At 39.1% G+C, this 12,451-nt stretch overlaps 1 protein-coding gene across 2 annotated transcripts in view; it reads left to right on the top strand.

Annotated features, from left to right (window-relative positions):
- The first annotated feature begins 3,828 nt into the window (after positions 1-3,828).
- The window catches only part of NUBPL (nucleotide binding protein like), a 237,614-nt gene continuing 228,991 nt past the window's right edge, over positions 3,829-12,451 (top strand). The window contains exons 1-3 of one of the 2 annotated variants that reach the window (XM_045288231.1): positions 3,829-3,936; positions 4,425-4,572; positions 10,213-10,247. In XM_045288231.1, the coding sequence (XP_045144166.1) occupies positions 3,829-3,936; positions 4,425-4,572; positions 10,213-10,247 (291 nt within the window). The remainder of the gene's footprint in view (positions 3,937-4,424; positions 4,573-10,212; positions 10,248-12,451) is intronic. The other variant, XM_045288232.1, reaches the window with a different exon arrangement.

Raw genomic sequence — 12,451 nt, 5'->3', positions numbered from 1 at the left:
GGATTGTAGGAGCCCCAATTAAAAAAAAATAACCTTAGACTGAAGGAACAAATATTGCTTCCTCCGCTCTATTCAGTATATTCAACGGAAACAGGAGACGATCTGAAATACCTTATTCTTCCTTAATGAGTTGAGCAAAGAAGTGAAGAGCCTGTTTTCAGCTGACAATCTGAGGCTCATGAATAGAAATCTGAACTTTCAGACACTTCCTAGGCACTTGTGAATTGATATCATTTGACTCCATCCCTTGGTTACTAATTGGGTTCAAGGTTGATCATGAACAAAACTGAGTTAAATTCTTGCTCTAGAGAACTCAAGAAATAAGAAAAATAAAAGACATTAATGAATTTCAACATGTGACCTGATCAGACTGAAGGGACCATTTCTTGCTGTGTACTCCAAGAAGAAAAGACGAGGACTGAGAGGAGAATAAAGCCAATTGTAAGTGATCATGTGTTCAGATTCATAGGAAGAACAATCGCACTTGTTCAGAACCACTTTCCAGGTTCTAGTTTTATTCTGTAGTGAAGTTCACGCACACTTCCTATCTTTAAGCTCCATTAGATATTATATCTAGCCAAAAATGTTTTTTATGCCTTAGCTTAGTTTGGGTGGGTTTCTGTATAGTTGTAACTATGGTGAATTATGTTTCGTAATTTTATCAAGATTTCCTCCCCACCACCATTGTTCCTGTGTCTCATATAGTCCTTTCCTATTTGTTATATTCTGACACAGCAAAGTGTAAGAAAAGTGAGATTGTTTCTTTCTTTTTGCATTTTCAGAGTTAGAATATTTTAGGAGATTAGTGCCAACTCTGGCAAAGACAATGGATTTGGAAGAACTGCATCATGCTATAAGAAGTTTCTTGCTGCCATTAATGAGGATTGTGTTTGGCTGCAAGCAACAGAAAGCTTAACCATTGTCTTAAGCAAGTAGGGGTGTATGAGTGAGAACTCTGTCTAACACAATGAGTCTTGTAGGAAGTTCACAGCAGACTAAAATTGGTGGAGTACTATGTTCAGGTAGACAAATCTGAGTCAGCTTCATAGAATATGCCTTATCTTGGAAGAGCCAGGGCAGTAGGCGAGATGATGATTCTGAAAAGACCTTGAAATCAGGAATGATGGAAGAGTTGGCATTTCTTTGGAGGCTGATATAAAAAAAATAAAGACCTTGAGAATCAAATATTGTACTGAATAAAGCTAATTTTCCACCATCATCTCTTTCGAAACAGGACAATTGCTCTGTGTTTGGAGCAGTGCTGATTGAAAAATGAACAGCTGGCCTTTTTAACACTCCTCTGAAGTGTTAATCCGCTCAAAGGCAAACCAAGTTCATTTCGTTCAGCCCAGGCCTTGTGCTCATGCATGCTATCTCGTTTCCCTTTTTAGAGGCTATCTCTGCTATTTGTCTAGTTGTACCCATCATAAACCTCTATGTGATCAATAATGATCATAACAGCCAATGTTTATTGAATATGTATAATGCACACTTCTTAAATTTCAGCCTAGCAACAACCTCTAAGTGGGTATTATCTACTTTACAGATGAGAATAGTGAAGCTTACAGCTTTTAAGTCAAGCCTTCAACATCTCTTAGACTTCTTCAATAACCTGTCTCCCTGCTTCCGTTTCATTCTCTACCCGTCAATCACAACGGCTATTTATACACTTACATTAATCATACTGGTTTTCTGCTGAAAGTCCTTCTGTTTCCCTCAGGGTAAAGTCCAATTCCACCCCAAACTTCTTTACGTGGCATATAAAAATGTTCATGATTTGGCCTTTACTTACCAACCCTTATCCTCAAGTCTTCTAAGTTTTGCACCTCACAGACTATTCTTATATCGCACAGATTATTTGCAGTTCTTACAACAGTTTGCTTCTTACCTAATTTTTCTGGTGGAATTCCACAGATCAACCACACTCAGTATTCACTTAGGTGCTACCCATCCAGAAATCTTCGATTGAATTTGTACTCTAGGAGAATTCAATGCTTCCCCTGCTCCTAGCACACCATGCTCTCGTGATGTTATTAACTGATTCTACCTCTTGTATTGAACTGTAAGACCCTTGAGTGGAGGTACTATGTAAAAGTAAGAATCGAATATGCTGAGCGTAGTGTTTGCCATATAGCAAATGTGTAAGCAAGAAATATTTTTCAAATGAATGAATCTTCAGTAGAATTCTAGAAGACCTTGCAAAGCTACCTGTGAAGAAATAGAAAATAAGTTGTTTTTATTTGGTCAATGGATTAATCTGACAGCCACTTTTCATCTCCCTAGGTTTTTTGGGTTAAAATTTATAAAAACTGAGTAGAAAAGTTTAAAAACCAACAAAATTTACTGAGAAAACATTCATAAATTATAGTAAGAAATATAAAACATTAAACTAAATGTGTCAAATGTAAAATAGAGATGAATGGAGCAATAAGCGTGAATTTATGGAGAGGAAGCAGGGAATTGAAGGTCTTTTTCAAAGTCTACTGAAAGGAAGGTACTTTGTTGAAATACTTAATCCTTGGAGGGAGGGGAAAAATGAGGACCTAATGTCGGGGGTTTAAATGGAGAGAAAATGTTTTGAGAAATGATGTACAAATACGCTTTACACAATTGATGTGTGTATGGATTGGGATAACAGTTGTATGAGCCCCTAATAAAATGTTTAAAAAAAAATGTTAAAAAAAAAAAAAAAAAAAAAGAAATACTTAATCCTTACAGTAATTCTGTTAGGTTAGCATATTACTACTATATTAAAGATCAGATAAAAACAACATAAGCTAAGTACGTATAAAACAAATGACCTACAGATAAAAAGAAGCACATGAAAAGAAATTAAAATTAGTCAAGAAAATACCAGGGAGATTATGTGAGGGTAAACTACTCTAAACTCCAAAATGCCTAAATCTTTTTTTTGTAAATCTTTTCCTAAATCTAGTTTTTGTAACAGTTTCTTAGCGTGTCATTAGACCAGATTTTAGTTTAGCTAAACATTTTTTTCCTCTCCTTTTTCCCAGTCTAGTAAACCTCTCTTTCAGGGAACTGTCGAAGTCACAAGCAATGAATACCACCGCAAAATTGTTGTTTTTAGGTGCTATCAGTCGATTCTGACCTACAGCAACCATACATACAACAGAAGGAAATACAGCCAAATCCTTAGCCAGTCTCACAAGTCCTGTTATATGGGAAACCCTTGTTTTCACCGTGTCATTCTATCTCCTTGACAGTCTTCCTATTATTAATAGCAGATCACGCTGGAAAAAAAGAAAACGAAAAGGTAAAATATTCGTCAACCCAAAATTCACTGCCAGATAGTTAATTCTGACTCAGAGTGATCCGAAAGGATGGATTAGAACTGCCGCTGTTTCCAAGGCTGTAACTCTTAGCGGGAGTCGAAAGCCCCATTTTTCTTCTGGGGAGCGGTTCTTGGTGGTGTTTAAATGCTACTGTTCTGCTCCGTGCGGAAACCTGCAGTCACGGTGAAGTTCGGTGATATCCTAATGTCAAGTCAGCTAAGGACTCACACTTGCTAAACCTCCAGTTTTCATAAAAGATACCAGGAAGAAGAGTCCCAGTCCCAGCTATCAATCTGTAAAGACCAAATGAGATGATTCGTGCGAAAAGGCTTCGTAAGCATGAGCTAAGACGCTGCAAAATGCGCGCAGTCGGCTGGAAATGTGGCCGAGGCCGAAGCAAGGCGGGATACTGGGCGAAGGAGGCATTAAGAAGGCGCGTCGCTAGGGAGGGGGAACCAAGCGTTGCCACGTGACGTCATCACCCAGCGACACCCGCGACGGCTTCCGGGCCTGGCGTCGGGCTGTGGTGCGAGCCATGGGGTCGTGGGCGCGTCGGCTGGTTTGGGGTGCGGCGTCGCTCGGGCGCAGTGGCGGGCTCGCAGCCTCGCGCGGGGGGCGCCGAGCGCGGGGTTACCGGCGCCAGGTCCGTGGCGCTGCGAGGCGGGCCGAGGCGGGCGGGCCGGGACGCGGGGAGCACGGCCGTGTGGAGCCGGGCATTGTGGAGCCGGGCTGTCCCCTGGCTGCTCACGGAGACCACAGTGGTTTGGACGTCCCCACTTTCCCGGCCTGAGGGGGACGGAACCGATGCATAGGTGTATAGCACGTGGCTTTCCTGATAGGGATTTTGTTGCAAATAACTTACAGAGAAGGAAAACACGTGGGTGATTCAACAACCTAAAAGACACCGTTTATTAATGTCACCGCGCCCTAGGAGATATATTTCCATTTAAACAATGTCTTCACAATGCCACCAGTAGCAGTAACTAATCATGCTAAAAGCTGAATTGGTGGAGATGATTAGGCTAGTCAAGAAAATCCTCTTAATCACAGACCCCAGTTTGTTTTCACGTTGACAGCATGATAATGTAGACGGTTTATTTAAGACGCGTTATTTTTATTTATCTATTTTAGTATTCTGGCGTTGAGAGTGAGACCCTAGAGCAAAGGAGAACACAAATCATGTCACGAGGACTTCCAAAGCAGAAACCCATAGAAGGTGTTAATCAAGTGATAGTCGTGGCTTCTGGAAAGGGCGGAGTTGGAAAATCTACAACCGCAGGTATTATAGGAAATTAATGCTGATTCTCATTAAGAACTGCCAACTACTTGCAGTGTACACTATTAAAATTGTGGTTGCTTTTAAAGTGTTGTGCTTGGATTTTGTAATAGCTGGTTTCTGATAGTTGAAGGGCGAACCCACCTGCTTTCTCCACAAGAGAAAGATGCTTCCGTCTGCTTCTGTCAGCATTTACAGTTGTGGAAATCCTATTGGGGAAGCTCTACTCTGGCCTGTATGAGGGCCATTTTGCTCCCTGGCAATGGCCTTTCTTTCCTCTTTTCCTTATGTGCATCAGCAAGTGGTGTCTTGACTGCCATTGAGCCAATGCCCCCTGCACCCCAGTGGGTTGCTGAGATGTTAACTGTTTTCGGGAGTCAGAAGCCCGGTCTTTCTCCCGTGGAGCCTTTGGTGGTTTTGAAACTACCATCCATGGGGCTTGCAGCCCAATACATAACCATTACACCCCCAGGGCCCAACTAGGTGCTCACATTGGGGGTTAGACGAAACTAGGTACATAACCACATAGTTGACTCCTTAAGTGAGGAAAAGGTGGTCCGGGTTGCCCATCATATTTTCAGTTTACTTAACTATAAAAAGGGAATGACAATAACTTCTATTATGCAGATTACATGAGATGACAATTTTTAGTCAGCAGTCAAATATTCAATAATTGGTTGCAGAATGTAGTGGGTGCTTCAGGAAATGTTCGTCTTTCTGCTGTCAACATGATATCATCTATCCTGGATAGCTGGCCTATACTTTTTCATCATCGCTCTAATGGTGTACATAAGCCTTAGAAACAGTTAACTATTAGCATTGTAATTCTTCTCGTACAGGTGTTAATGCCTGCTCTAACTCTGAAAATACTTCCCATTAAGTAGGTATGATCATGAGATTTTAGGTAAAAATACTGATTATTTAATTAATACAAAACATGCGTTGTGATTCTATTGTGTGAATGCAGAAGAACTTAATTTTAAGATGGATTACTCTCTAAATGTTTCTGTTTAAAAGTTGGATTATATTTATTTAACCCACCATATGCTTGAAATTCAGAATTATTTTATAGTTTATAAAAACTAATCAAGAGCCACACCCTAGGATAAGTAGTTTTCATGCATTATTTAATTTAATCCTCATAACAGTTATAAAGTAGGGATGATCTCTTGTATACTAGAAACAGATTCTAGGAGTTAAATAATGTGTTGTAAATCAAAGGTGGCAGAGCTGAAATTTGAACTTGGTCTGCTTTTAAAGCTTGTGCTCTTAACTACTTTAAAGGCAAGAACCCTGACACCATTTTTTACAGTCTTCTGTAGGTAAATATGAGCCATAACATGAGGGTTTATTTGTATATCAGTCTTGGAAATGCATTACTTTCTCCTCATATGTAGCATAACCCGATTGCTGGGCTAAAGATGAGAAGGGCACAGTGTTTTGTGAACAGATTGCTCTCCTCCACGAAATCTCTTAGATTCAGTGGAGTAGGCAATTTTGCCAACACATTTTACACCCTTAATCTTTATTCTCTTTGCTTCCCTCTGTGCACTGTGGTGCAGCTTTTGTATACATGGGTATTTGTAAGTTTGACACTTCAAACTTTGCACTGTCAGCATTGACTTTTACGGACATATTATTTACATACCATATAATCAGTGGTTTGACTATATTAAAAAAAAGAGTTGTGCAATCATCACTACAATTAGTTTTAGAACATTTTCCTCATATTTTTCCTCATTATTGTTAGCACCTCATTTCCCACCAACCCCCTCTGCCATAACCCTTAGAAACTATTAATCTTTTTACTGTCTCATAGATTTAACTATCCTGGATTTTATATAAAGAACATTATACAATGTCCTCCATTAACAATGACCACATAAAACCCAGAAAAAAACCTCAATTCAAAAGAAAGAAAGAAAAAAAAGAGCTAGAATTAAAAATAGGTGAAGAGGGAAAACCAATGAGAAGATGTTAAAATGTAACCTAAGTATATCTGCATTAATTCACTTTGTGATGCCCTCTGTCTGAGGGCAAGGCTGTTCATACTCCAGTTAAATGGTCTGAGGAAATTCAATGGAGGTTAATCCACATGAAGACTTTGCAAATGGATTTTGGACTTTCACTGTTATCCATAGCCTTCTGTAAATCGGTGCTCAGAATTTCACTAATACAATTCCCTTCCTCTGATCTTGGATTTCATTATTCACAGTCCTTGGATTACTTTCATTAGTGTGCTGCTTCTGTGTGAACTTAACTGTCACCTCACTTAGATGGCTGTTTGTTTTATGACATGTTTTTAAAACCTTAGAAACAATTATTTTGGTTAGCCAGGTACCATCTAATTTCTTCAGTGCACTTTTGCTGTAGCATCTACATCTTCAGAGATCACTTCATGAGGTTAAGTAATGGGCAGGGCCACATCATAACAACAGATTGTTCTTAGGTTAGGGTTTATGGTTAAGTGTGAACTCAATCCATTTATATATTGAAGGTGTATATATATATATATATATATATATCCCTGTTTTACTTTAGTGGCAGTAATATCGACTTTTTGAGAGATAATAAAAGTAACCTCGATGGGGCCTTTGGTAATTCTAATAATAGTATTGTTAAACTAGCCAATTGTATAGCATTTAAAATACAATTGAGATAAAGGGAATATATCTGGGAAAGCCTTTAAGATTAAAATAACTTACACATATTAAAAAAAAGTGTGTGAATCCTGTTTAAGAAAACAATGTGGGTTAGACACAGGGCACTATATGGCACTGATTCCCTATGGCAGAAAAACGAGGGGGTACCCCCCAAACCCCAAAATTGCACTGGGTAGCTGGAGCTTTCGTAGTACACATTTTTTCTGCTAGGCGAGCATCAAGCAACTTGCTCTGAATTAGTGCTCCCAGTGGCATCACCTGGGAAAGTCCTCTGGTTGCAGTGAATTTTTTCATAAAAGCATTTCGCTCAAGCCTTCATTTGTTTGTTTTTGTGATGGCTGATTTAAGAGAATAGCGTATGGCTGTACAATTTTGTTTCCTTCTCTGGAAAAATACTGCAGAAACCGTTGTGATGTTGAACGCAGCTTATAAAGACAGCGCTCTGGGAAAAACTCAAGTGTCCGATTGGTTATCTCATTTCAAAAAGGATGAAATGTTGATTGATGACAAACCTCATTTTGGATGTCTGTCATCTTCCTGAGCAGATGAAAATGTTGACTTGTAGTGCATTTGGACCTCGTTTCACCAGGTCCGATTGTCAATCAAGCTTTCTAGTTAGAGGTTTTGGAAAGATTGCGTAACAGTGTGTGACAAGAAAGGCCTGATTTGTGGCAGTTGGGAGATGGGTTTTGCCACCACAACAACATACCCGCTTACGCAGCCATCTCAGTATGCCAGTTTTTGGTAAAAAGCAGCATTCCTCTTTTGCCTCATGCACTTTATTCACCTGACCTTGCTCCGTGCAACTTCTTTTTGTTTCCATGAATGAAGAGGGACATGAAAGGACAGTGATTTGATGAGAAAGTAAAGATGAAGAAAAAGATGAGGGAGGTGCTGTCAGCCATCCAAATAGATGAGTTTGAAAAATGTTTCCAAGAATGGAATTGTAGATTTGACAAGTGTATTATGTGTAATGGAAAGTACTTTGAAGATTGTTATGTAAAAAAATTTAAATACCTAGCTTTGAAAAAAAATCCATTCTTTTGGTATCCCCTTGTCTGTATGCAGAACCAAGATATCTCTTAAAAAGTTAAGGAAATACAAAGATGATAAATATATGGTAGTCTTATTCCAAAAAGTCCTCCAAACACTGCCATGGAATTGATGCCAATTCATAACAACCCTATAGGACAGGGTAGAACTGCCCCTGTGATTTCCAAGTATCCAAGACTGTGATTCTTAAGATTCCTATTATTGGGCAAATTCAAAAGCAAGAGGTTTGAACCAAAGTTCAACGACTGACTTCCTAAGCCATGATCTTGGGGTAGCAGTCCTCCTCTTCTTCCCCTGGGGTGTTACGGCTTTCAAGTCCAAAGGAGTATATCAGTTCCTTTGATATGCAACATGTGTTTGTGAGGTAATGTTCTCTTAGTGCAGAGGTTCTCAACCTGTGGTTCACGACCCCTGTGGGGTTCGAACTACGCTTTCACATATGTTTTCCGAAGGTCTTAGGAACCAAGACACTGCTCCTCTATCCTTCTCCAGGAGGGACCGCCCGCAAGCAGATATGCCTACATATGGGTACTCGGCGTGAAGACTGTTACCCATGCTATACCATGCTTCAAGACAAAATTTCATTTATTTGTAGTTAATTAGAAATAAATATTTGACAATATATAATTACATATTGTTTTTGTGATTAATCACTATGCTTTAATTATGTTCAATTTATAACAATGAAAAGACATCCTGCATATCAGATGTTTGCATTATGATTCATAACAGTAGCAAAATTGCAAAGTAGCAATGAAAATAATTTTATGGTTGGGGGTCACCACAACATGAACTTTATGAAAGAGTAGTGGCGTTAGGAAGGTGGAGAATCACTGTCTTAGTGGGTTTTCCCGCTCGGGTCCTGATGTGGTCTATGTCGTACAGCTCAAGAAGACAAAATCTAAAATCCAGGTAGCTTATAATCTGAGGCCTAGGTCAGCAAGTGCTGAAAAGAAACTTGGTTAAAAATGCATGATTAGCTATATAGCACAGAGCAGATGCTCCTCCTTGGGGGTCTGTAAACACAATGTCAAGAGTACGCCCCACCAAAAATAAGAAAAGAGTTTTCCCCAGGAGAAGCTGCCCTCTTCCCCCAAATGAACAGAAGTGAAAACATTGTGGAAAGAGGCACATTCCCTTGCCCACTTCTTGGTCATGGATCTCCACTGGAATGCCCTGAACACTGTTAAGAGCATCCACCCAATTAGAGTGACTGTAGGGCATTATGGTATGCCATGGACCGTTTGTGCTCTCCCGCCCCTCCCTACTGAGAACTGTCCCTAGGTGCGGTGAGGCCTCCCCTGGAGAAGTGGTCATTATGATGTACAAGTAAGGGAGTCATAAATAAGTTGCAAGTGTCAGACAGTCATAGTACACCTAAAAGGCCAGGTGGATCGACCTCATGACACGAGAGCCACTGCCCGTCTTTGTCTTGGTGCTTGTCCTTAGCAGTGGTCTGGACAGTATTTGTGTGTCTGCGGTTGACTGGCTTCGCTCAGCATACTGTTCTCTAGTTCCAACAAGGTTGTCAGGCGCTTCATGCTTTTGCCATTGTTTTCTGCACTCAGCACTGATTTTGAAAAGATGCTAGGACACAAAACCATTTTTATTTATTGACAGATCTCTGTAATTATTCTGTGGAACATTAAAAAATTAAAATATATCTCATTAAAATAAAAAAATAGTGTATGATATGAACAAAATTGTACCAAATTATAAATAGGTTAATTAAAATGCTAATTTAAGACAGACCTTTATTACTTATGTTGTACTATTTTGAAATTTTTTCACTTGCTGGATTCTTTTTATTTCCATATTTACAAGTAAGGAAGATACATTAAAATTTCTGTGCTTTTGTAATTGTATAGAAAATGAATTTTAATACAAGAAAAGTTACTAAATGTAATTGTTTTTTTGTTTCTTACAGTGAATCTTGCACTTGCACTAGCAGCAAATGATTCGGTAGGTATTTATTAATAGATAATGATTTAAAACATATTGCTATTTTCATTTATCTGTCAATAGCTGTGTTGTATAGCTCTAGTCATTGCATGTCTCAGAATGTTGTCATTAATACTGCTTATATTTATTCTTTATTATGCATTTAAATGTTGATCATGCATTGTTTACTAGATAATCCCAAACAAAGCTTTGGTTTTCTTGAATAGAAGTCATGTGCTAAAACAGTTTTCTCCAATCCTGGTTTATATTCTGGATTCAGGTTTGTTTGTTTTTCTAATAAATCATCTAATTGGGGATTCTTACAGCTTTTATAACAATCCATACATCAATTGTATCAAGTACATTTGTACATATGTTGCCATCATCATTTTGAAAACATTTTTTTTCTATTTGAGCCCTTGGTATCAGCTCCTCTTTTTTCCCTCCTTTCCCATCCTCCCACCCTCGGACCCCTTGATAAATTATTATTATTTTCATATCTTACACCCTGTGCAGTCTCCCTTCACCCATGTTTCTGTTGTTCACCCCCCTGTGTGTGTGTGTGTGTGATATGTCGATTATTGCGATCAGTTGCGCTTTTCGCCGCCTCCTCCCCCCATGGTATTGCCACTCCCATTACTGTCCCTGAGGGGTTTATCTGTCTTGGATTCTGTGTGTTGAGAGCTCTTATTTGTACCAGTGTACATGCTCTGGTCTAGCTGGATTTGTAAGGTAGAACTGGGGTCATGATAGTAGGGGATGGGTGGTTGGGGGTGTGAGCATGCCCCTGTGTTTGTTGGCTAGCTCCTCCATATTTCCCATCTTCTCCTATCCTATGTCCCCCTAAGCTGTGGGTCCCATTATTTTCTCCTTGGGATCGTTTTTCCTGCCTGGTTTATATAGATAGACATAAAAAACAAAAACAAAATACGAAATAAAATACTTACAAATATTTCCAGGTCCGTCTGCTGACCCTTATGAATAATGCCTGATTGGATCATTTGAGGTGCCAAGTCCTGCCCTTGAGTCTGAAGTCTTCCTTGGGGACTTTGTGCTATGCTCCCTTTGCTGCTCTGTTGCGCTCCCTTTGCATTTCGCCATGGTGTAAGGTAGTCAGACCGGGCACAATTCCTGCTCTGTGTCTCTACTGCTGTCCCCAGTAGCGCTGTGGGTCAGTGAGGTCAGTTTTTAAGTGCTAGTAATTTAGTTTTTTTTCCCCCCAGAGGTAAAATATATTCTTCTTAAAAAAATCATTTTATTAGGGGCTCATACAACTCATCATAATCCATACACACATCAATTGTGTAAAACACATTTGTACATTCATTGCCCTTATCATTCTCAAAACATTTGTTCTCCACCAGTAAAATATATTCTAAAAGTGGTGTATATTTATTGAAATAAATTGAAGCAGGACCTGTGTGTGACATAAAACTGAAGATCCATCTATATCTCTTTTTTCTTCCAGAGTATTAATTATAGGCTATAACTTTATGTATATCCTAACTCTTAATCACTCAATGTAAAATTTAAAAGAAAAGGGCTCTTACTTCTGTTTCATTGCTTTTACCATTGTTATACCAGTACTAGGCTATTTTGCTTATTGGAGTATGTTATCATATTATTACGTTATATTTTAAATTCAGGAGGTCTAAGCCCTGCTGAGCCCTGTGGTGTAGTGGATTATGCATTGGGCTACTAACTGCAAGGCGCTCCTACCGGGCACTCCTCAGTAGGAAGATGATCCTTTGTGCTCCAGAACAGACACATTTCTGTTTGGTCCTCTGGGGTGTCTATGAGTGAGCATAGACTGGCAGCGAAGTTTGAAATTTGAGTCCCTTTACTTTGTTCTTTTTAGAAAACATTTTATTGTGAATTGGCTGAAGGTTTACAGAGCAAATCATTTCATACCCATTTTGTTTTAAGTCATGGATCTCAATCCCCGCAAAGCTTTGTCTTTGGGAAAATGCTACTCTTTTGATCTTAGTGGTTGATTTTTCTAAAGTGTACATTCCTCTTTAGTGTTATTATTCTCCTTGTAGACCTGTCTATTGTTTGGCTGAAAATTGAGCCACGGAGGACAGTTCAGATCCAAACCTGAAGGGAGCCATAATCTTGGGGCTCCCATCAATCTGTGTATGACAAGTAAGCCTGGCCTTTTTTTTTTTTTTTTCAAGGAAATATTTCATTTATTTGTCATTAGAAACAAATATTTCACAATACAT

Source organism: Echinops telfairi, unplaced genomic scaffold (assembly GCF_000313985.2).
Source record: "Echinops telfairi isolate 266 unplaced genomic scaffold, ASM31398v2 ScPeMD7_18;HRSCAF=68, whole genome shotgun sequence".
Classification (NCBI taxonomy): domain Eukaryota; kingdom Metazoa; phylum Chordata; class Mammalia; order Afrosoricida; family Tenrecidae; genus Echinops; species Echinops telfairi.
Note: the sequence above shows the minus strand (reverse complement) of the source record. Positions and strands in the feature narration are given on the sequence as shown.